This window comes from Crocuta crocuta, unplaced genomic scaffold (assembly GCF_008692635.1).
Source record: "Crocuta crocuta isolate KB4526 unplaced genomic scaffold, BGI_CrCroc_1.0 scaffold9, whole genome shotgun sequence".
Taxonomy (NCBI): Eukaryota; Metazoa; Chordata; class Mammalia; order Carnivora; family Hyaenidae; genus Crocuta; species Crocuta crocuta.
In genome coordinates this window covers 3,442,699-3,465,689 of record NW_027551567.1, presented here as the reverse complement: position 1 = coordinate 3,465,689, position 22,991 = coordinate 3,442,699, and the positions used below count along the sequence as shown (strand labels likewise).

General features: G+C 35.2%; 1 protein-coding gene across 6 annotated transcripts in view; it reads left to right on the top strand.

Moving 5' to 3' along the window:
• The window catches only part of ORC3 (origin recognition complex subunit 3), a 60,677-nt gene that overhangs the window by 637 nt on the left and 37,049 nt on the right, over positions 1-22,991 (top strand). For 4 of the 6 annotated variants that reach the window (XM_077750270.1, XM_077750266.1, XM_077750265.1 and 1 more), the window contains exons 2-9: positions 4,184-4,238; positions 8,443-8,540; positions 9,986-10,130; positions 13,189-13,293; positions 14,125-14,273; positions 15,569-15,702; positions 17,583-17,742; positions 19,429-19,542. In XM_077750270.1, coding sequence (XP_077606396.1) covers positions 4,184-4,238; positions 8,443-8,540; positions 9,986-10,130; positions 13,189-13,293; positions 14,125-14,273; positions 15,569-15,702; positions 17,583-17,742; positions 19,429-19,542 — 960 coding nt within the window. Of the gene's footprint in view, positions 1-4,183; positions 4,239-6,607; positions 6,629-8,442; positions 8,541-9,985; positions 10,131-13,188; positions 13,294-14,124; positions 14,274-15,568; positions 15,703-17,582; positions 17,743-19,428; positions 19,543-22,991 lie in introns of those variants that run through there. The other 2 variants (XM_077750269.1, XM_077750268.1) reach the window with 2 other exon arrangements.

The following is a 22,991-nucleotide window of genomic DNA, read 5'->3' as shown; positions in this document are numbered from 1 at the left end:
AATAATAAAATAAATGATCTATTAAAGGGATTGAAAAATTAGTTTGGTCGGGAGGTGGCGTTATGAAAAATGAGAACAGAATGTAGGTGTGTATGTATGTCAGGAGATCATATAGATCTCATGTGGCCTGCTTAGAAGGTCAGGGATTGCAAGAAGACATGATAGTGTGCTTGGTAAGAAGATAAACCTGCTCTATTGTCTAATGTAATAGCCAGTGGCTATTTCAGTTTTAATTAGAATAAAGTAAAATTAAATAAAATTAGAAATTCATTTCTTCAGTCTCACTAGCCACATTTCAAGTGTTCAGTAACCACATGTGGTGGTCTCCCGTTTTAGTGCAGAGACATATTTCTCCTTTGTTACCTAAAGTCTTGTATAGCACTGTTATAGACCCAAGTAAAGTAAGACCTTTAGTAATGAGTTCAACCAGGTGAAGTTTAGCTGTAATAAAATTGATGAAAATACTGCAAATACATTTCTTCCTATGTTAAAACAGTAGGTTAGAAGGCTCTACCATGGGTCTTTTAATTTTGATTAAAATTAAACTAAAATTATGAAAAGGAGTGCCTTTTGAGACTATATATCAAAGGGGAACTTAAAGCCATGGAGCTTAAGCATACAGAAGATTGACTGTGATGCTAGGTGCAAATGCCAGAAGAGGTTTAACGGTGCTCATATAGCCAGGGTGCTGGAGTGCAAGAGCACCTGGCTCTGGGGGTCCCAAACAGACCGGCTTCAGTCATTCGCTGCTGACAAAAGCAAATCAGAGAAATGAATGGAGTGAAACAAAAACAAAACTTATTTCAGTGAAGCCAACACTGAGAAGAGAGTAGATGAGAGTCTCAAAGACTGTCTCCAAAGTGCTGAAAATATCTCTAGGTTTATGTAAGGAAAATGTGGGGCAAAGGTGAGTGGGTTCGCACAGGTGGGCGATAAAGGTCAGTTGGTTAATGTCTTGGAATCAACCATGGGGGGGAGGGTCTTGCTGACTCTGGGTAGTCCTTATTGCTTAAGGGGTTAGTTTTGCTTCCCCAAATGTTGAATGGGGATGTCATGCTCACAGGATGTTTTCCCGGAGTCAAGAGTTGAGCAGGAAAGAAGGACTTAATCAATTAAAAAGTTTGAGGTCAAAATGGAGATAGTTGGAAGTTTTTTTACACTAGTATTTTTTACTAGGATTGGTACTGTTTTTGTTTTGCCCTGGTTATAAATTTCCATAGGTTTGCATGGTTTGCCCCTTAATCCTTTACATTGCATGAACCTCTAATTTTTGTGTATCTTGCAGAATTGTGAGGGCTTTTTTTTTCCTATTGCAGGAAAGCATTTATGTCATTATTACAGAAATGCTTGTATTGAGATGATTATGAAGGGGACCTTGCATAAATAAGAATCTCAAGCACTGTTTCAGGAGCTCATGGAACTGCTAGCCTTTTTTTTTTTTAACATACGTAAACTTCCTTTTTCTTGTCATATTTTCTGTCTGTTAGCTCTCCTCCTAGATGATTTCTTCTGTCCCAAATACCATACTTGATCAGCAGTTCAAAGTCGTTAACCGTATTACTACCACTGCCATATGTTAGGATCCATTCTGGGTCCTTGTCATATCTCACTCCTTCATAGTTCCTTTTCTTTTATTGAATTGCAATTGGATATAGAAAGGTGGCAATGACAAGCTTATTGTGGTACTACATTATTTTTCTAAATATGGTTGTATATTTCAGTAGTTCCACTAGTTGTAGATATAAGAGTGTAAGACAGTTCTTGGGTACCTGGGTGCCTCAGTTGGTTAAATGTCTGACTTAGGCACAGGTCATGATTTCACGGTTTGTGAATTCTAACCTCTTGTTGGTCTCTGTGCTGACAGCTCAGAGCCTGGAGCCTCCTTCGGATTTTGTGTCTCCCTCTGTGTCTCTCTTTCTCTCTATCAAAAATAAACATTAAAAAAATTTTTTTAACACAATTTGAAAAAAAAGGAACTGTTCATATTTTGGATCCTGTAATCCAAATGGCCACCTTATATTTGCACAGCTCTCTTTACCCTATCCTGAGGGGACTTTTTCTAGGTGAATTTTTAAAATATTTTCTTTTATCTTCCATAAAAATGGCAATCTTTTTTTCCTTAAGTTTATTTTATTTGGAAGAGTGTGAGTGGGGGATGAGCAGGGAGAGAGAGAATTCCAGGCTCAATCCCATGAACCATGAGATCATGATCTGAGCCAGAATCAAGACCAGAATGCTCAACAGACTAAGCCACTCAGGTGCCCCCAAAATGGCAGTCTTTAAGAAGCTTATACATGGTATATGGCTGTACGATTGGTAGAATAAATGCAGGACCAGTAGCTTGGAGGGGGTAGTATATTACTAGTTAAATACTATGATACTAAATGTAGCTAGGAAATTACAAGAAAAATCACTTGTGAAGTATTCATCTCGTATATTGATTGCCTAATGTATATGCTAACACTGTCCTAAGGCACTGAGGAAACAATTATGAGTTAAATGCAGTCTGCTCTCAAGGCACTCACAAACTACTTTGTGAGGCAGACCCATGAATATAATACACAGTGAAAGTGATTTTAAAACAAAGCAAAATAAAGGCATTCAAATATTATGAGATCTTAGGGAAAGGAATAATTCTAACTAGAGAACTAGGGAAGCTTTCCCGGAGCAGATGAATAACAGTTTTATCAGTATAAGGTGAAACAGTAGCCAAAATTATTTATTTCAAGTTTATGGATACTTGAAGTTTAATTAAATAATAAATATTTCTTCTGAAATGAGAGAGCATGTTTATTTTTGAGCTTCATTTTAATGTATGGTATTAAAGTTCTTCTCTAAGTTTTATAAAAATGGCAACTTTCTGGGTTTAAATTTCATCAGCGATTATTTTGCTCATCAAAGATGAGCATCTCATGGGAAAGAGGAGAAAGAAATGGACAGTCCGCTTGTTTTTTAAGAATTTTCTGGTTAAAGATGGCCAAGAGACACATGAAACGATGCTCAGCATCCCTCCTCATCAGGGAAATACAAATCAAAACCACACTGAGATACCACCTCACGCCAGTCAGAGTGGCTAAAATGAGCCAGAGAACTCTAGATGCTGGCCAGGATGTGGAGAAACGGGCACCCTCCTACACTGTTGGTGGGAATGTAAACTGGTACAGCCCCTCTGGAAAACAGTGTGGAGGTTCCTCAGGAAACTAACAATAGAACTCCCCTATGACCCAGCAATAGCACTGCTAGGAATTTACCCAAGGGATACAGAAATGCTGATGCATAGGAGCACATGTACCCCAATGTTCATAGCAGCACTCTCCACAATAGCTAAAACATGGAAAGAGCCTAAGTGTCCATCAACGGACGAATGGATCAAGAAGATGTGGTTTATCTATACCATGGAATACTACATGGCAATGAGAAACAATGAAATCTGGCCATGTGTAGCAACATGGATGGACCTTGAGGGTGTTATGCTGAGCGAAATAAGTCAGGCAGAGAAGGACAAATATCATATGTTTGCACGTATAGGAGGATTAGGAGGAACTTGACGGAGGAACAAGGGGGAGAAGAAGGGCGGAAATGGTGGGGGAAAGGGAGAGAGGCAAACCATGAGAGACTCTTGAATGCTGACAAAAACTGAGGACTGATGGATGTGGGGGGGAGGGGGGATGGGCATGGAGGAGGACACTTGTGGGGATGAGCACTGAGTGTTATGTGGAAACTAATTTGACAATAAACTATTTGTAAAAAAAATAAAATAAAATGAAAAAAAATTAAAAAATAGAATTTTCTGGTTAAAATTCAGATAGAAGAGAGTTGGTTTCTTAGCACTTTAAAGAAAAACCTTTTTTTTTTTTTATGCTTTATTTATTTCTAGAAGAGAGAGCGCGCGAGCAGGGGAGGGTCAGAGAGAGAGGGAGTCACAGACTGAAACAGGCTCCAGGCTCTGAGCTGGCAGTCAGCACAGAGCCCGACGCGGGGCTCGAACCCACGAACCGCGAGATCATGACCTAAGCGAAAGTCGGACGCTCAACCGACTAAGCCACCCAGGCACCCCAAGAAAAACCTTTTAAAATTTTTGCTTATCCATAAAATAATTGGTTAATCAGATTTATCTGCTCCTTGGCTACTTTGACTTTATGCTTTTTTTTTTCTTTTTCTTTCTTTCTTTTTTTTTTAAAAGGGCTGCTCTGTGTTTAAGCCAAACTTCAAGAAGAGAAAGATCTCTGTGCCAGTAGGTAAGATGTCTTAATATTGAATGGCTAGTTTTCCTCCCCTAAGTTTTGAACTAACCTAACCCTAATTGAATTTAATAGTTCTCTTGTCTTAAGTTTGACTTTACTTACCTTCTTGATGTAGAAGTTATAATCAAAGGGATAAGGTACCTCTCAGGGTTTCAATCTAAAAGGGAATCCAAATATACCTTCAAAAGCAAATTAGAAAGTAAATTTCCTTCAAAGGATATGTCCCCCTTCTTCAAAAGAGATTGTCTTAGGGCGCCTGGCTGACTCAGATGATAGAACATGCAACTCTTGATCTCTCAGTTGTGAGTTCAAACCCCACATTGGACATAGAGATTACTTAAAATATATGTAATATATGTTTATAAATATANAAATTCAGATAAAAAAATATATTACCTTTTTTCATTTATCTCCAGATATCTGTGTGATGATCATGTTAGGAAGAACTGACTTTTTCAAACAAATCATGATATTACTGTCATAAAGTGTTTATTGTACTGGTTTTCAATTGTGGCTGCAGATTAGATCCAAGAAAACCTTGAAACAATTTTTTTTTTTTTNTTTTCAAACAAATCATGATATTACTGTCATAAAGTGTTTATTGTACTGGTTTTCAATTGTGGCTGCAGATTAGAGTCACCTGGGGAACTTAAAAAAAAAAAATTGTTTCAAGGTTTTCTTGGATATAATTGTAGATTCCCGTGCAGTTGCAAGAAAAGGTAGAGAATTCCCTTGTACCCCTTACCCAGTAAAATCTCCGGTGGTAACATTTTGGGTAACTGGTACAATATCATAACCAGGAAACTTAACATTGGTATAATCCATTGACTTTATTTAGATTTCAACTTGGGGAACTTTTTAAAGATACTAATGCCCAGAACCCATCTCAGACCAATTGAATCAGAATGGCTGGAAGTGGTACCCAGGTGTTGGTATTTTTTTTTTTGTTTAAAGCTCACAGGCTAATTATTTGTACTCAGTATTCAGTACTATAAAGAATGCTGATAGAAAAATTATGATGTGGAATTCAGCATTTTCACGTACTAGTTTTGAATTAAAAAAAGAGAACAGCTGTATCATTGTGTGACTAAGGAAATAAATAACTTGTATTTATAAATAGGATATTTCTAAATCATCACATGACGCAAACCTTAGGTGTATCCTAAGATTTCGCTACTCCTTTAGTTTGAGACAAGCTAGGTAAGAGACCTGTGCTCAAGGAGCAAATAAAATAATGGCCATATTGAGGGGAACAGAGGGTAATAAGTATGACATAAAATAAGAATCTAGTTTCTCATGTACAGAATAAACAGTGATCTCAAATTCTATACCCTCTTAGACTTAGTGTCAAAGGAACATGAAACTTGCTGTATTTCTTGTCCTATACCCAAAATAAAAAGTGACAGTGATGGGACTTGGAAATAGTGAACAAAGAAAAGCTACATTATAATTTTTTAAAATTTTTAAGTGATTTACTTAATGAACACATTTCTTTAATGTTGGAGATTGCTAAACTTGAAATAGTTCATTTTCAGAGAAAATTGGAAGTCTTGTTTCCCATTATCTATGAAGAAAATAGAACATGAAGTGACATCTGATGATATCAGCAATGTCATTATACTAACAAAATTGCTAACATATATTGAGTTTTTATTTAGTGCTAGATTTTTCTAAGCCCTATATATGTGTTACTTTGTTTAATTCTCTCAGCAAACTATGAGAAATGTATTGTGATTATATTGTGTGAAAGTATATGAGGATACTTAGACATAGAAAACTTTCTCACTGTTAGTGCTAATAAGTGGCAGAGGCTGGGAGTTGAACCCAAGCTGTCTGATTCCAGAGCCCCTGGTCTAACCATTACTTGGTACTGCCTGCCACTCAACTTTTTCTGTTGAATTTCAGCTATAATTAAGACTTGTTTAAAGTTTTTAATATTAGTAAACCTAATGTATATAATTGTATAATTAAACTTTGCTTAGTTTTTGTTTTTGTTTTTCATTCTACTGATCTGAAACCAGTAGATACTGTTTCAATATGAGAATCTTGGAGGAATTGACCCTGATTATAAGACAGATGGTGCAGGAATGAGGAAAACATATCCAGATTTTAGCACTTGCCTTTACTGGCTTCAGTTCTTGAAACAGATTGCCTGAAGAAGTAGGAAGATGCCTTACATTTTGTCCCCCATCTGTCCCCTGTCCTGAAGACACTTGGATGTGTACCTAAAAGAGGACTGGTAACTCTTCCTCTCCACTGTATTCTGTGGATGACTGTGCATCCTAGAAAACGACAGGGCAGGAACGAGAGAGAGAGACTGAAACCGGTGGGGGCATTGACACTGTGGAGGTTCACACTGAAGTAGAGCACTGTGCCTGGAGCAGGTGGGAACCTGTCAGCAGTGAGAGCTTATATTCTCTAACAGTCTTTTTGTTAGTATTTTGATGCCATGTTATTCAGAACATAAAAAATTAATGTCTTGATTTGCTACTTTTTTATATGGATTTACTCGTTATCAAAGTAAAATGACTTTTGTTCTTTTTAAGGATACCTTGTTCTGCTTTGTCTCTTAGTAATAGTGTATTTCCTTGCATTTTCTTGTTTGCATTTTTATACTATAACCTTGTCTTATCATTTTGCCATATAATGACTTCAGTATATTCTAAGACTTTGATAAATTCAAAAAGTATTTGCTAAAAACTCTGAGTAAACTGTGAACAGAGGGAAAGTTCCTTAACATAAAAGAGAATCTCTGTTCCAAACTACCAGAACTTAATGGTAGAATGCTAGTGGCATCTAAGTCAGGAACAGAATATGTATTTTCACATTATTATTGAATACTGTAGAAGTTCTAATTGTTACAATAAAATACCTGAGAGTAAACAAGAAATATGAAGTAAAGTAGAAAAATACAAAGGATGTAAAATATTTACATTACATTTGTTTAAAGAAGAGATCTGTAGTGTTTTGGATGTGGATTTTTTAACTTCATATCAGTTCTTCCCAGGCCAATCTATAAATTTCATTTTATCAAGTCAAAATACTGTTTTAATTATTTTTGAGCAATAGCAAAGTTTATTTGAAAGAATGGCTTAAAATATTTTGAAAAAGAATGATAATGTTTGGTGGTGGTAGGAGGAAGGCCTGGAATGTAGCACATGTGAGCATGCTACAAAGCTCCAGTCGTTCAGACAATTCAGTACAGCTGTGGGAATAAACGCGGATTCAAGAGAACAAAAGAAAAAGTTAAAATATAGTTCCAAGTGTATTTGTTAAGTATTTAGATAATAAGGGCATCTCAAAAGGATAGATTATTTAATAAGTGAACATTTTTAAACTGAAGGTTAAAATCCAAGTGTGAGTCATGAAATCAACTTAGTCATAATGGTTTTAAAAATAGAATAGAAAACATTCATTGTCACATGACAAGTATTGTTTTGTGGGTCTTTTGTTTTTGTTTCTGTTAAATGTGTGTTGGATTATGATATAAAATGTATTCTTTAATGTGGATCATAGTTTAAAAATTTGAAAAGCACTGGTATTTTGATAAATGGTGGTTGGATAAATGGCTAACCATTTGGAGGAAAACGTTCAAAAAGCATATAAAATAATACAGACAGACTAAAAGTCTGGGCCAAACTATATCAAGCCAATAAAAGAACAAGAGTCATAGTGTTAAGAATCATTTTATAAAAGAGTTCAAAGCAAATCTATGAAGCAAAGTATCCAAGGCTGTAGAATAAGAGAAAATAGTAAAGATATATTAATATTAAATGCTTATGTTTCAAATCAAATCCAATAAATGCTGTTAGCAATTCAGAAATGATAGAAAAACAACCTAAAAGTTACAGGAATTTTTAATCTTATAGATACTCTTACTTATAGTAAAAATATGGGATAAATAAAATTAAATATAAAGGATTTTAAATGTCACCTATCTCCAAACACATAAATTTTTTATATATATTAAAAATTTCNGTAGAGATAGAAGGGGAGAGAGAGAATCTCAAGCAAACTCCACACCTTCAACACAGAGCCTGATGTGGCGCTCGACCTCATGAACCATGAGATCATGACCTGAGTCCAAATCAAGAGTCGGATGCTCAACCAACTGAGGCACCCAGGTGCCCCTGCACGGAGATTTTCTAACTTTTATTATATAAAAAAGAAACTGATTTCTTTCTTTCTGTGTTTTTAGAGGACTATTTTAATAAAGGGAAAAATGAGTCTGAGGACAGTAAGCTTCGATTTGAAACCTATCAGTTGATATGGCAGCAGATGAAATCTGAAACTGAGGTGAATACTTTTTTAAATAACTTATATTTCTCTGTTACTGTAAATCTCATATATATTGCTTCCCATCTTTCTTTCCACCAATTTTCAAGAGTATTGATGAAATGTAGGTAATATTAGTTTAGCATAATCTGTATATCCTAAAAAACAGTCATGTCCCAAGTATTAAACAGGGCTTCAGGTACTGAACATACCTTTAAAATGATAGCTGCCAAGGCATGGGGCTCTTTACATATGTTCATAGCTTTTAAATGGTGGCATTCTTTAAATTATCCACTCATTTATACAATTAAGTCAAGCTATTTTTAAAGTACTTTATTCCCTCATTCCTCCTATCCAATATCTGTGTTCTTGATGTTCTAGCTCTAAAAAATTTCTGTACCTTAGCAGATTTGTAGCTCTAGGGCCAACATCTTGAGTGGACTTGTTTTATTTGACCAACATAGTGTTGTTGTTGTTCTTGTTGTTCTTGTTTTTTAAGTGCCTGTGGGAGGGTTATGCACTCTGTTTATTACTACTTCCCACCACTCTTTATTGCTTTCACCTAGGGCTTTGCTCATTCATGTATTCCATGTGACCCTTGAAAGTATACTCAAATACTTTGTGGTTTCTAGTTTAGGTCTTCATTTCTTAACCCGAATTGTGATGATCCTCCGATGTTTCTGCCTTTCCTCAGGTCTCTCATTAGTCCCTGTGGGACTGTTGGCCAAATTAGGAAAGTCTTCCCTTCAGGCAGATACAGTGCCAGACTGCAGGGGTTTTCCAGCCTCACTGTCAGTATAGCTTCTCCCGTCCCGTTCACAGTGCTGCCCGATTAACCCCTTTCAACCCGGATTTAATCACACCTCTGCTTCATATCCCATCAGTGGTTCTCCCACAGGACAAAACCCAAACCTTTTAACATCAAATGTAATTTTACTGGTCTAGCCCCTTGTTTATTTGCAGGCTCATTCCCTACCACTTCTTCTGTTCTTGATGCTGAGCTGTCTGTGTGGTTCCCCAGATACTTGGTGCCTGCTTCCTTCCTTGCTCCCTCTATTCCCCGTTCCTTCTGACTTTCCCTATAGTCGCCTCCTTCATCACCTGCTTTAGTGCTTTGGCTTGCCTCCTCAGCTTAAGTTGGATGGTCCTACTCTTTATTCTATATTATCATAGCACTTTACACATGTTTTTAAATTATAAATGTTCTTGTATATGTAAGGATAAAGACCACCTTTCATTTGTAAGGTGGTTAGTAAATGTTTGTTTAATGAATAAATGAGATTTATTTATGAGGGAATCCAAAGCAATAATGAATGGAGACTTCAGGAAAAACATTTTTTATTTCGTCTATCTAATCGTTTTATTCATAATCTTTGGAATTTATGACCGTTTTCTTTCCCAGACTTGGAAAGATGCATCACATTACTACTGGTAATAATTCATAAAGTGTTGTGTTCTCTTTGTAGCAACTACAAGAGGAATTAAATAAAAACCTGTTCAATAATCTAATTGAATTTCTACAAAAGTCTTATTCTGGATTCCAGAAGAATTCGAGGGATTGGGGCTGTCAAATAAAACTCAGAGAAATTCCAACGGCTGCTCTTATTTTAGGTATGTATGGGTGTATGTTTGTTTTTTCAGCTAGTGATTTTAGTTGAGTTTTTTTAGTTAGAATAGTAGAGACTAACTCCTTGATAAAACTGTTTTGTTTCTTTCATTTATAGAATTAAACTAATTATAATTTGTTTTACATACTTTCAAAACCAATAAAAGTTCCTTATAGTGATTGTACATCTTAAATTAAAAGAAATTGATCCAGGATTAGCTAGTACTCTCCTCAACTTTTTGTCAGAAAATGAAGGAGAAATATATTTACGTTACTCTTCATCAGTTATTTTATGAGAATATATGAGATTTGAATTTGGTAATAAACCACCAGTGGGTTAATAGATTAGATTTGTGCGCTTTTTAAAATATTGTATCTTTAGTGGAATTATCTATGACCTTAATTTTATTTCCCTATGCTTAGTTTATCAATCTTAGATTATTCTATAATATTGTATTAATTGTTTATAAGGGGGTTTGAATAAATTATATATAAATTGCTTTCAAGCTGCAGATTGTAAATTTCTTAGGTACTTAAATATCCATCATTAATATCCCATTTAAATGAAACATCTGGCTACAGGATAATGGAAAAAATTTCTTTGGAATACTGGCAAATTTCCTTATATCTTTTGGAAAGAAAGTGAATTTATTTGGATTTCAAATGTACTCTTCATTGCGTTTGCAATTTGTTATTTATTAAAGGTTTGTTAAACTAGTGGGTACTGAGATAAGACCTTAATTCTGTTATTTAATACTGCCTGTTAAAAAATTCATTAGAGAGAGAGAACAAGTAGGGGAGGGGCTGAGAGGAAGGGAGGGAGGGAGGGAGAGAAAGAGAGAGAGAAGAAAGAGAATCTCAAGCAGGCTCCAAGCTGAGCTGTCTGTGCACAGCCTGGCTCGAGGCTTGACCCTACAAACTGTGAGATCCTGACCTGAGCTGAAGCCGAGAGTTGGATGCTCAACCAGCTGAGCCATCCAGGTGCCCCAATACTGCCTTTAATCCTATTCATTACCTAAATCTCATTTCTGATGTTTATGGCAATACTTAGCAAAATTTAATGTACCTACAAATAACCTCCAAGGAATCTTAGTAAATGCAGGCTTTCATTAATAGGTTTGAGGAAGGGCCTAAAACTCTACATTTGTAACAGACCTCCTGCTGATTCCCATACTGCTGATCCCAGGACCACTCTTTGAGTAACGACACAAGGAATAATTTTTATAATACTGTGAACATCTTTTCAGTGCAGCCTGCACTTAATTTCAAAACCCTTTTCATTTATGTATGAGAAACAGAGACCCAGTGATGGCCTGATTATACTGTTTGGTGCTTTGTTTCTCTATTGCTAGGTTACAACAATTGGGAGTGGAGTGGGGAAAATATAATCAAGAGGGATGGCTTGATAGATTGTTGAGAGAGCACTGTTTAAATCCCTCCTCTGCCTACTGCCAAAAGGAGAAAAGAAGCTAATGGGAATCTTATATTTCAAAGTCAGTAGTCTGAGGAGAACATTTTCCCAGTTAAAGACATTTTGATTTTCTTGTTTCCGATAGACAGTCCGTTGTTGTAATCAACATAATGTTAAATAGCTTATAAAGTCAGTCAGTGAAAGACAAGATGAATTGGTGTTTTGCTAAACTCCCAAATTTGTTCAGAGATACAATATCACAGTCACAGACCATAATACACGTTAAGAATATCATTTTGATACTGTAAAAACAATCTATAGTTGAAGAATGTTTAGGCACAGTTACACATTTTCTGTTTTCAAAAAGATACATGCTCCTTTAAAAGTAGTCTGCCAGGGCACCTGTGTGGTTCTGTTGGTTAAGTGTTAGCTCTTGATTTTGGCTCAGGTTATGATCTAATGGTCCATGAGTTTGAGCCCTGTGTTGGGCTTTTCGAGGAGCATGGAGCCTGGTTGAGATTCTCTCCTCTCTCTCTCTCTCTCTCTCTCTCTCTCTCTCTCTCTCTCTCTCAAAATAAATAAGTCTTAAAAAAATTATTAATCTATTTTGAGAGACTGAGAGAGTGCATGCAAGTGCACAGAGCAGGGGCAGAGAGAGAATCCCAAGCAGACTCTGTGCTGTCACTGCAGAGCCCTACTTAGGGCTTGCTTGAATCACAAATTGTGACATCATGATGAGTCGAATCCAAGAGTTGAATGCTTAACTGACCAAGCCACCCAGTTATCCCATAAATAACTTTAAAGGAAAAACATAGCCTGCCAACATTTTTATTTATTGGCTCTCCTGGAAAAAATTTTTTTGCTTCATGGTGGCCTGGATTTGAACCTTTTGTTTTTCTTCCAGCCAGTTGAAGTTTTATAGTAGCAGTTATCAAGCAGTTTCAAGATAGCTGCTGTTGGCACCTGCCTAAGAGCCAAAGCACTTTCTAGAAATCTCAGATTGTGACGTCAAGGAAAGTATCAGTAGAAGTTTTTCCACTGTGATAGGGAAATTCCACTCAACTCTGATAACTGCATGCACAGCACTAAACTCTGATTTGTGGAAACGAGAATGAGGGGGTTAGTAAATACCTAAAGGACTTGAAGTTTTATTTGTTTTTAGATCCTTCCCTCAGAAATCAGCTTCCCTCAGTGTGTACTTTACTATTGTATTTAGTACAACAAGCATTAATAGGATTAGTGATTGGATTCTCCTCACTTATTAAGTCAGGATCCTAGTAAGCCCGGAATCTGTAGCCCTTATTTTTTAATGATTATTTTAAAGAGTACTTTATGAATTTGACAAAGTAATGAAATTACTCCTAAGATGTTTTCAAGGGTTAACTACACATCTGCGGTAATGTTTTTTAAAGAGAGATTGTGCTAAATACCCTTTCTGACAAATAACTATTGTGTATGTTTCCAGATCTCTATTATCAATGAAGAGAACTTCATTTATGCAGTATGTTTTCTTGATTTCTGTTATTAATCATGGAGTTTTTGTTACTCATTTTAAAAATATTTTTATTCAGTAATTCACTAGACATGTTTGATAGCCTTGTTAAATTATTATAATACAAATGATGGTATAATACTGATGTATTATCCCATAGGTGTGAATGTTACTGATCATGATTTAACATTCAGAAGTCTAACAGAAGCCCTTCAGAATAATGTCACTCCATATGTAGTCTCGTTACAAGCTAAAGATTGTCCAGGTACAGTATAAATGCCCTAATAACCTTGGTGAGATGTTACAGATCTCTTCTGACCTCTCTCTCTCCACCCCCAACCCGCCACCCCCGGCTTTTGCTTTGTTTATCCCTTTTTATTTGTGGGTAGAGCATGGCACAACATTTGGATAGGGTGGGGTTTATTGCCTATCATGGTAATGTTGACTCTTGCAGGACTCTTTGCCACCTTTTGCTTCCTTTATTCCAGCCCCACCGCTGCTGTATCAGCTTCACTGCCAGTAATAGTCTAGATATTTTATGAGATGTGTTTCCTAACCTGGTAAAAGTCTAATAAGTTGGAAGGTTTGGGATAGGGAGCTTAGAATTAAGGATTGGGGAGCTCTTATTTAGCCCAACAGAGAATAGACTGTGTAGGTTCATCTTTTAGCCTCAAATCATCTTATTTCCCTACTCTGAAAGACTAGCGTGGTAAAAAATAGTCCATTGCCAGAGCTAATCTATATGAAACCATTAAATCATAAAGGACATGGACACTAATAGAGTAAAATGGGTTTAGATTTGGACTGACATAAGGGCTTTATATGCTTATATTACTTTCACATTCATAAACTGATTAGAACTGATTAAGTCAAAGCCCTTAGGACATCTTTTAAAATGACTATAAGGAAGATTTGTAATCAGTAAAATAACTTATGTAAGTAACACTTCGATTGTTTTTAGAGTCCTTAAAAATCTTGCTGTCTAGAGTAATTTAAATATATATAGTGTATATTTACAACATCTTATCAAGAAGTTGCAGATGTTTCATATTTGTTTTAAAGGGAAATCAGCTTTCTTACCTTTTATATTCTGCAGATATGAAACATTTTTTGCAAAAGTTGGCCTCACAATTGATGAACTGCTCTGTAGATGAGGAATCCAAAGAGGAAGGTATTCCAATCTCCCAGAAAAAGACATTTTATTCAATGGATTCTCTTTCCAGCTGGTATAGGAGTGTCACACAGGTAAATGTAAACTGACAGTTTTTTCTTTGGAATTTGTGTATGATTGAAAAGGTTTAGAATTATATTAAACATAATACTGTTCTAATAAGAATATGCTTATATACACTAGCTGTTAATTAATGGTAGCGACTTACTTTTCCTAGGGCTGTTAGAATTTAAAAGTATTGTTAGAATTTAAAAGTATTCTTTTATCAATATGCAATCTAATTCCTGGTAAGTGTTTAGGTTCTATTTTACAAGGCCATTTTTTTTTTTTTGTGGGAGAATGTCATCTAGTGACAAAAACAGCATCAGGAATTGGTTCTGTTGCAGGTTCTATCTCTGTGACAATGGCTATGACTTTACTATATTATCTCTTAGGTTCCTTAGTATTTGCTTTTGTGCAGTTGAACCATGCTGCCAGTTCCCATTGTCAACTTAGTCCTATGAGAAATAGTCATTGTTAAAAAATCTAATTTGTTCCACATTTAGAATTCTTGGGGAATAAATGGTCTATAAGTAAAGTATATTCAACAATAAATAGTTAACTAAAAGAAGTTCCATTTTACCAACACAGTCTCTGGAGAGAATGAATAACCTGGTTGATTCATGGATAACTGTACCATAAAACCACAGCTTCAGTTTATGATGCTGTGTAGCCAAATAGTATGGGAAAAAATACTGTGGTAACATTTTCTGATAAAATGTACTTGCTGAAGTCAGCGGTAAGTAAAGTTTCATTTTGCTTTATGTAGGAATTAAATTGGACCTAATGCTTATCATAATGTCTTAATTTGATCCACAATTTTAAATTTTCTAGAAATCAGATGCTACATGCAGTTTATGTCAGATATCTTTAAAAGATTGAGATTGGACCAGATGCTATTAAAGGTGCTTTTCAACTTGAAATTTAACAGTAGGAAAGCAGCAAGCAGTGTAGTTTATTGTGCTTTTTAAGTAAAAATACTAGTTCTCACCTTAAAGCAAAGCAACATATAGCATTCTGCTAACAGAAAAAATAATTTATAGAAAATGTTCTCCCCATGCTTTTTATGTCATTTTTCTCAGATAGCAAAAAATATAAATATTTCATATGAGTTATAGATTTTACTGAACCTTTTACTTCTTGGTTATTATTCCCATGTCAGACACAGAAAGATTCTGCTAATAACTGTTGGAATGAATTTCTCTTTATTAAGTGGGAGAAATAAAAGAAAAAATGTTACTCTAAAATGTAAAGGGAGATATAGTGTTATAGCATTGTTTCAGTGGTAAGGCTTACTTTTAACTCCCTTCTTTTTACAATGACTTAAAAGAAGACAGATCCAAAAATGCCAAGGAAAAAGAGGACCTCTTCTAGTCAATGGCAGTCTCCTCCTGTTGTGCTTATCTTAAAGGATTTGGAAAGCTTCACCACAAAAGTACTTCAGGACTTCATAATTATCAGCAGGTAGATGATATATCACCTGGCTATTACATAAAATTCTTTTTATTAAGGAAACATGTAACTTATAACTTGAAGAGCAACCTTTTCCAGAGAAAATGAATGTCAATTTAATCTTAATTTTAATACCAACTGGATAGAAACCAGAATGCTTTCAAATTCCTTATAATTGAATGTTCAAAGACCTCCTATCAGATTTTCATTTGCTTTTTGATCCAAAAATGAGATCAAAAGACTAAAGTTAGCCAGTTTTTAATTAGTATGAAAAGGCAATATAAAATGTAGTTTTTCTCACCAAGGTCATCTGTCTCTTGCCCATTAAATGGATAAACTACTCCAGGTTGAGATATATTTGTCAGATCTTATTTTCTAAAAAATTTTTTTAACATTTGTTTAGTTTTGAGAGACAGAGAGAGACACTATGATCAGGGGAGGGGTAGAGAGAGAGAGACACACACAGAATCCGAAGCAGGCTTCAGGCTCTGAGCTGTCAGCACAGAGCCCGACGGAGGGCTTGAACCCATGAACTGTGAGATTGTGACCTGAGCCAAAGTTGGATGCTTAAATGACCGAACCACTCAGATGCCCCTGTCAGGTCTTATTTTCTGATACCTATCCACCATTAAAAGCTCTGAGTTACATATAGCTCTTCTGAGCAGGTATGTTTTCTAAGTAATATTATCTTACATAATTTTTATAGTGAGAAACTATTTTCATGATCTCATTGGATTTTCAAGGCATTCCTGTAAAATTCAGAATTGAACTAACTGTATTTAAAATCCAGTGACCTGTATTTCCTATGGTACCTTTTTAGGATATAATTTATTTTGGATTTTTCTATATGTTAACTTGTTTAATAATTATGGCTAAATTTACCTAAAGCTACATATAGTGTCATAATTTATTAATATTCTTAAAATTACTATTTTAATAGTGTCTTTTTTCCCCACATGAAAACTAAGGTTTCTAGATCCTAAGACTTTTCTTAATGCTAAAACTGAACTGTTTAACATGCTTGAAAGATGCACACTAAGAATGTTGACAAAAGAGCTGTACTTTTGTGGACCTTAGACTTGTGACTCCTTTTGCCATCTAAAGTGAGGACGAACTTAGAGCAGTAACAGAACCAGGCACTCCACTCCTGTGAAGGTAGAACTGCATATAGCTAGAATACTGACAAGCAATAGTCAGCAGGAGGGAGCAAGCAAAATCATCAGCCACATAGCTCTCAAAGATAGTGCTGTTTTACTCTGTGGAAGTCATTTGTGTTCATACTAGTAATACTAAGAATTACTCATGTCCAATAAGTTTGAGTTAATGCAGGGAAGCATGTAACATTTTTAAATGGTGTCCATTAAAAATATGTCTTACATACGTGTAAGGAAAGTTTCCTGTTTCTTAGCTGTTATGGATAGCTGGGTGACATAGTATCTGTTAGAAATGTACATAAATAGAATAAGTTACCTTGAAAAATGTAAGATCCATGTCACTGAACTCTTAAAGCTTAGACTGGATGTCTGTTAGGAAGACTGTAGGTAGAGCTCCAACTTTGGGTGAGAGGTTAAGTTGAATGTCTAAGTCTTGTAGCACTTGAAATTGTATAAACTTAGAGAGGCACTTGATCTCTCTGGACCTCTGTATTCTTATTTATAAAATGAGAGTATCTGTTAATAGATTGATTTCAGAGCTAGAATGTCTGAGAAATAACAATCCATATTACTTTAACAGAGGAAAATAAGTGACCTAGAAAATTTTAGTCTTATACAGCAGTGTCTTATGTAGTAGGCATTCAAATAAAGATGGTCTTAATTTGAAATTTGATATATTGAAATATACTTGCTAAAAAAAAAAGAAATATCAATTTTGTATTTTCCTTTGAAAACCAGTCAACATCTACATGAATTTCCACTAATACTCATTTTTGGAATTGCCACATCTCCTATTATCATCCATCGGTTGCTTCCTCATGCAGTATCATCTCTGTTGTGCATAGAACTATTCCAGTCTCTGTCCTGCAAGGAGCACCTGACTACGGTACTTGATAAGGTAAAAAGAAAAAATTGTATCAGTGAAATAGGATGAAAAGAAAACAGCCAAGAATAGGTGATAAATGTGAATGTTAGTGATCAATTTCTGAATCTCTCAGAGTATGATATTGAACATATTTCTTCACATTTTTTATATTTAATGATTTCTATAGGGCATAGTATTGCCTCTTTAGACAAAATAAAAGCTTTGTAAAAAGAATGATTCTGTTTGTCTATACTACCTACCTACTTATCACTCAGTCATTATTCAATGGAAAATTTTAGGTTTTTAATAAATTTTAATAGAATTTAATGATTTCCTAAAAACAGTAACAATATATTTACTCTTATATTTTATTTAAAATTGAGGGGCATCTGGATGGCTCAGTCCATTAAGCATCCGACTTGGGCTTGGGTTATGGTCTCGCAGTCTTGTGAGCTTGAGCCCTGTGCTGGGCTCTGTGCTGACGTCTCAGAGCCTGGAGCCTGCTTCGCATTCTGTTTCTCCATCTCTCTCTGCCCCTTCCCTGCTCTCTTGCTCGCTCTCTTTGTCTCTCGCTCTCTTAAAAATAAGCAGTAAAAAAATTTTTTTTCTGCCAAGAGGAGAAAATAAATTCTAATATTTCCTTAGACTGTAGCTCTATGTTTCTACCTAAATTAGTGTTAGTTCTCTTTCTGCCTTAATTATTATTGACCTTCCACAAATTGTTGCTAGACTTAACTCTTTCAAGGTAAGCTTTATATTGCATGTGTAAGATAAATTATGAAAAACTTTCATTTATTTACTAACCACTTCTACATTTCTTTTCCTGTGAAGCTGGTATCTGTTTATGGATACTTTGGGAAAATTTTTCCAGCTACAGTATTTAAAATTGCTTGATTGTGACCAAGTGCAGTTGGCTTTCTATAACTACGTTTCTGTTTTAAAAGCCTAGTATGACTTTTCATTTTCAGGTATAAAATCTTCACTTTAGGCCATTGAAAATTAGCTAGATAATACTATCTATATGGCTATTTTATAGTTTTTAAATAGACATCTGTTAATTTGGGGTTTTTCAGTCAATAGTGCATAATGTGTTATTCCTCATTAATGTGTATAAGTTAAGGATGAAAGAGAAATTTGATAATAATAATTACCAAAGCCTACAGCTTCTTTAGTGGCTTCTGGTGGGAGAAAAGGGATTGTTTAGTTAATAGATTGTATTTTTTTAAATTAGCAATTAGATGAAAGATGATGGACATCTTTGATTCTGAAGATATAGTATAAATAGCTTCATTTTGTTATGACTCTTGTATAAATAAAAGGTTTTTTTTTTAATTTTTTTAATGTTTTATTTATTTCTGAGAGAGAGAGAGACAGCATGAGCAAGGGAGGGTCAGAGAGAGAGGGAGACACAGAATCCGAAATGGGCTCCAGCCTCTGAGCTAGCTGTCAGCACAGAGCCTAACATGGGGCTCAAACCCATGAACCGTGAGATCATGACCTGAGCTGAAGCCGGCCGCCCAACCGACTGAGGTACCCAGGCACCCCTAAATTAACTTAAAGTTTTGGTTAATATTTGAACTAAACATAATCTAGCTACTATTAGAGCTTTCATAGTTACTGTGTCATAGTATCATTCTTTGCTTCGTTATTTATACTTGATATTTATGAAGAGTAAAGACTAATAAGGAGTGTGCCCTACTCCTCTTTTATCTCTTTCAGCTACTTCTTACAACTCAATTTCCCTTTAAACTAAGTGAAAAAGTGCTACAGATTCTGACCAACATCTTTTTGTATCATGATTTCTCAATTCAAAACTTTATAAAAGGACTTCAGGTAAGAAGACACTAATGGGTGTGAAAGTTCATAAGCTAATTCTAAATAATTTGCATATAAAAAACGTTTGTAGTTCTGGGCCATAAAAAAATAGGCTATGGGCCATAGTTTGCTGTCCCCTGCTCATATACGTATATGTATTGAATTATATTTATTCTTACGTTTTGGGGATGCATTTTTACTAAGGCTTCATGAATTACCAGAAGAAAATTCATGAACTCAGCTTAATAGTATCTGTTCTAGTCTAAAAAAGGAACCTATTCTCCAGTTATTTAGAAGTTAATATTATCTTCTTCTCTTGGCATCTACTTTAAAATACCTTAGCAAAGTGTAGTCATTGTAAATACATGCCTATTGTTAAGTTCCCTAAAACCAATATATCAGTAACTTTCACTACAGAAGTGCAATGTTATAATATCTCACATTTGTGTAGTACCTTGAAGTTTATCAATTATTTCTCCTATGTATTTTTCCTCCACGTAAAACACTATAATGCTCTCTTATGGCTAATATATGTCTTTTTTTCAACCCTACTTTTTAAAAAGAGTATTTTAAAGCAACAAAATATTTACCTTAGTAATATGTGAAATGAAATGATATTGAGATACGATACAGTTCTAATTTGCTTCTCTCATACATTTTAGTTCATTCATTTATTTACTGAAAAGTATTTATCAAGAGGCTCCTATAAACCAAGAACTGTGCTGAGCCCTGGGGATACAGAGGACAAGGAAATCTCTTCGTTCAAATTGCTCTTTTGTTTAGTGAAGAGGCAGAATGGGAAATTACAGTTTCCATTAGTCAGTGCTATGAAAAAAACGTGTGAGGATTCCATAAGGAACGGAAGTAGATCCTAAGGAATAGGGGCTCCCCAGATTAAAATGGGAAGTGCGTTCCAGGCAAGGACCACAGTAGAGGGTGAGAGATCTGTTGGAGGACTACTGCACTGATCTAGACAAGATATAACAAGGGCGAAACTAAGGTTGTGATAGTGGAACTAGGGAGTAGGAAACAGATTTGTGATGAGATAGAATCAACATTCCCTGGTGACTGAGTGGATGATAGGATGTATAAGAGAGAAGCATGTGTGATAGACACACAGGTTCTACCTTGGCAGATGGATTGGAGGTTGGTACCATATATTAAGTATACATGTTAATATAAACTGAAGAGCCAGTTAGAAAAAGATGAGTTTCTTTTCCTATGTGGCTAACTTTAGGTATGTTGTGACAATAAAGATTTGACACTCAGGAGAAAAACCTGGAAATAAATAGAAATATTTAGGATTTATCATTAAAAGGTGGTGGTTGAAGTCACTTGAGGGTGAAGCAGCATCCAGAGGAATGAGGAAAGGACTAAGATTAGAATCTGATGGTAAGCTGACAAATAAGAGTAATAGAAAAGGAGACTGGAAATAGTAAGGAACACTAAAAGAAAGTAGAGTAATACTGAAGTCAAGAGAAGAATGAGCTTTAGAAAATAGAAACTGTAGTCTCAAATATCATTGAGAAAGCGAGTGAAGAAAAGGATAATTCATCAAATTATGTAATCTCTCAGAGTCTCAGTTTTCTCATCTATAAAGTAGGGGATCAGATTAGATGATATTATAGGTTCCTCATAATTTACTAAGGACCTCCTTTGGCATGTTACTAAGTATTTACATTGTTTCATTAATGGGTTACTATTGGCAGTTTTTCAGGTGAGAAAACAGGCTTAGGTTAAGTAGCTTGGGTAATATCACACAGCCTTTAAGTGGTAGAGCCATTAAACCCCATTTGGCTAGTTTTCCTAATCGTCAGTGGGAAATAATGTGTAAATTCTGTTTTCCGTAGGAGGTACATTAGGGTATATAATCATTCTGTATATGTTTAAGGGTTTCCTTCATTAGTTGGATATTTTAATCAACTTGTTAGTTGACCCAGATTTTGAGAACACACTTAGACAAAATAGGTGATACTGGGTTCTTATTTATAACTCTACTAGAAGTCATGTAACTTCCTCCCATTCCTCTTCCCCAGCAAGTCCTTTATATGTTTAGATTTTACTTTTTTCATGTTTAAGAAATGATATTAAGATTGGAATAAATACTATCACAATAGAATTGTAAAATACAAATAAGAAACAAGATTTTGTTAGTATTTGCGAAAATAACTTAGCACTTGGCATGAACAGTTACTTTCTGTTTGGTATTTGTTTCTAAGTAAGGCTGGCTTTTTTCTTACAGCCTTATCCTTCCTCTAGAATGAACTATTTTGGAGGATTTTTTCTAGCCTTGGGTAGAGCTTGTCCTTAGCTCTATAGGCTCAGATTTCATTATCAGTTTACCCAGGAAGGATCAAGCTCAAATACCTTAATACTGGTATATAAGGTAGCATGTTAATTTATTAATTTGTGATGGGAAACTCTTATTTTCTAGTGACAAGAATATGTTTTGTCCACTATCTAGAGAAACTGTGTAGTATCAAGGTGTCTGGAAAAACCAAATTGGTCATAAGAAGGTTGCTTAGGAGTCAGAGTTTTTAGCATTTGAATAGTCTTGTGAGATATATCTTACAAGTTATGGTAGAATCTGGAAAGTCATTCCCCCTTATACTGTGGGAACAACAGCATTTTTAACACTTTATCAGATTTTGTACCATGTTTTTCTTCATGAAATAAAACTGAATTTAAAAAGATAATCTTTTTCTTTATTTCTCATTTTTCATTATTCTTTATCAGAAGCTTCTACCATTGTAACATTTTTATTTATTCAACAGACCAAATTTTTTCACTGATTTTAGATGGGTGTTTTCTTGTGAGTATTTGGGCATCTATTAGACTCTCAGGTCACACCCCAATCCCATCCCTACCATATGTACTGTTGCTGTAAGTGAGTTGCTTCTGCAGAGAGTTGGTCTCTCCATTCATATTAGTTTTTTCTTTTAAAAAAAATTTTTTTTTATAGTTTATTTTTGAGACAGGCATAGCATGGGGGATAAGGGGACAGAGAGAAGGGGAAGACACAGAATCTGAAACAGCCTCTAGGCTGAGCTGTCAGCACAGAGCCGATGTGGCGCTTGAACCCATAAACCATGAGATCATGACCTGAGCCAAAGTTGGACGCTTAACCGACTGAGCCACCCAGGTGCCCCTAGTTTCTTCTAATATATACTTCAGACATTAAAATTTTCTGAGCTTGTCCACAAAATCAGAATCTTAAAATTAAAGATATAGAATCATTTATGCATTGTTTGCAGTGTTATTGTCACATCATTAAATATATTAGTGCCATACTTTTGCTGTTAAAAAAAACCTTAATGTACTGTTTTGGAAAGGGCCCATGCACCCCAGTGTTTATAGCAGCACTATTGACAATAACCAAAGTGTGGAAAGAGCCCAAATGTCCATTGACAGATGAATGGATAAAGAAGATATGGTATATATATATATACACACACATACATACATGC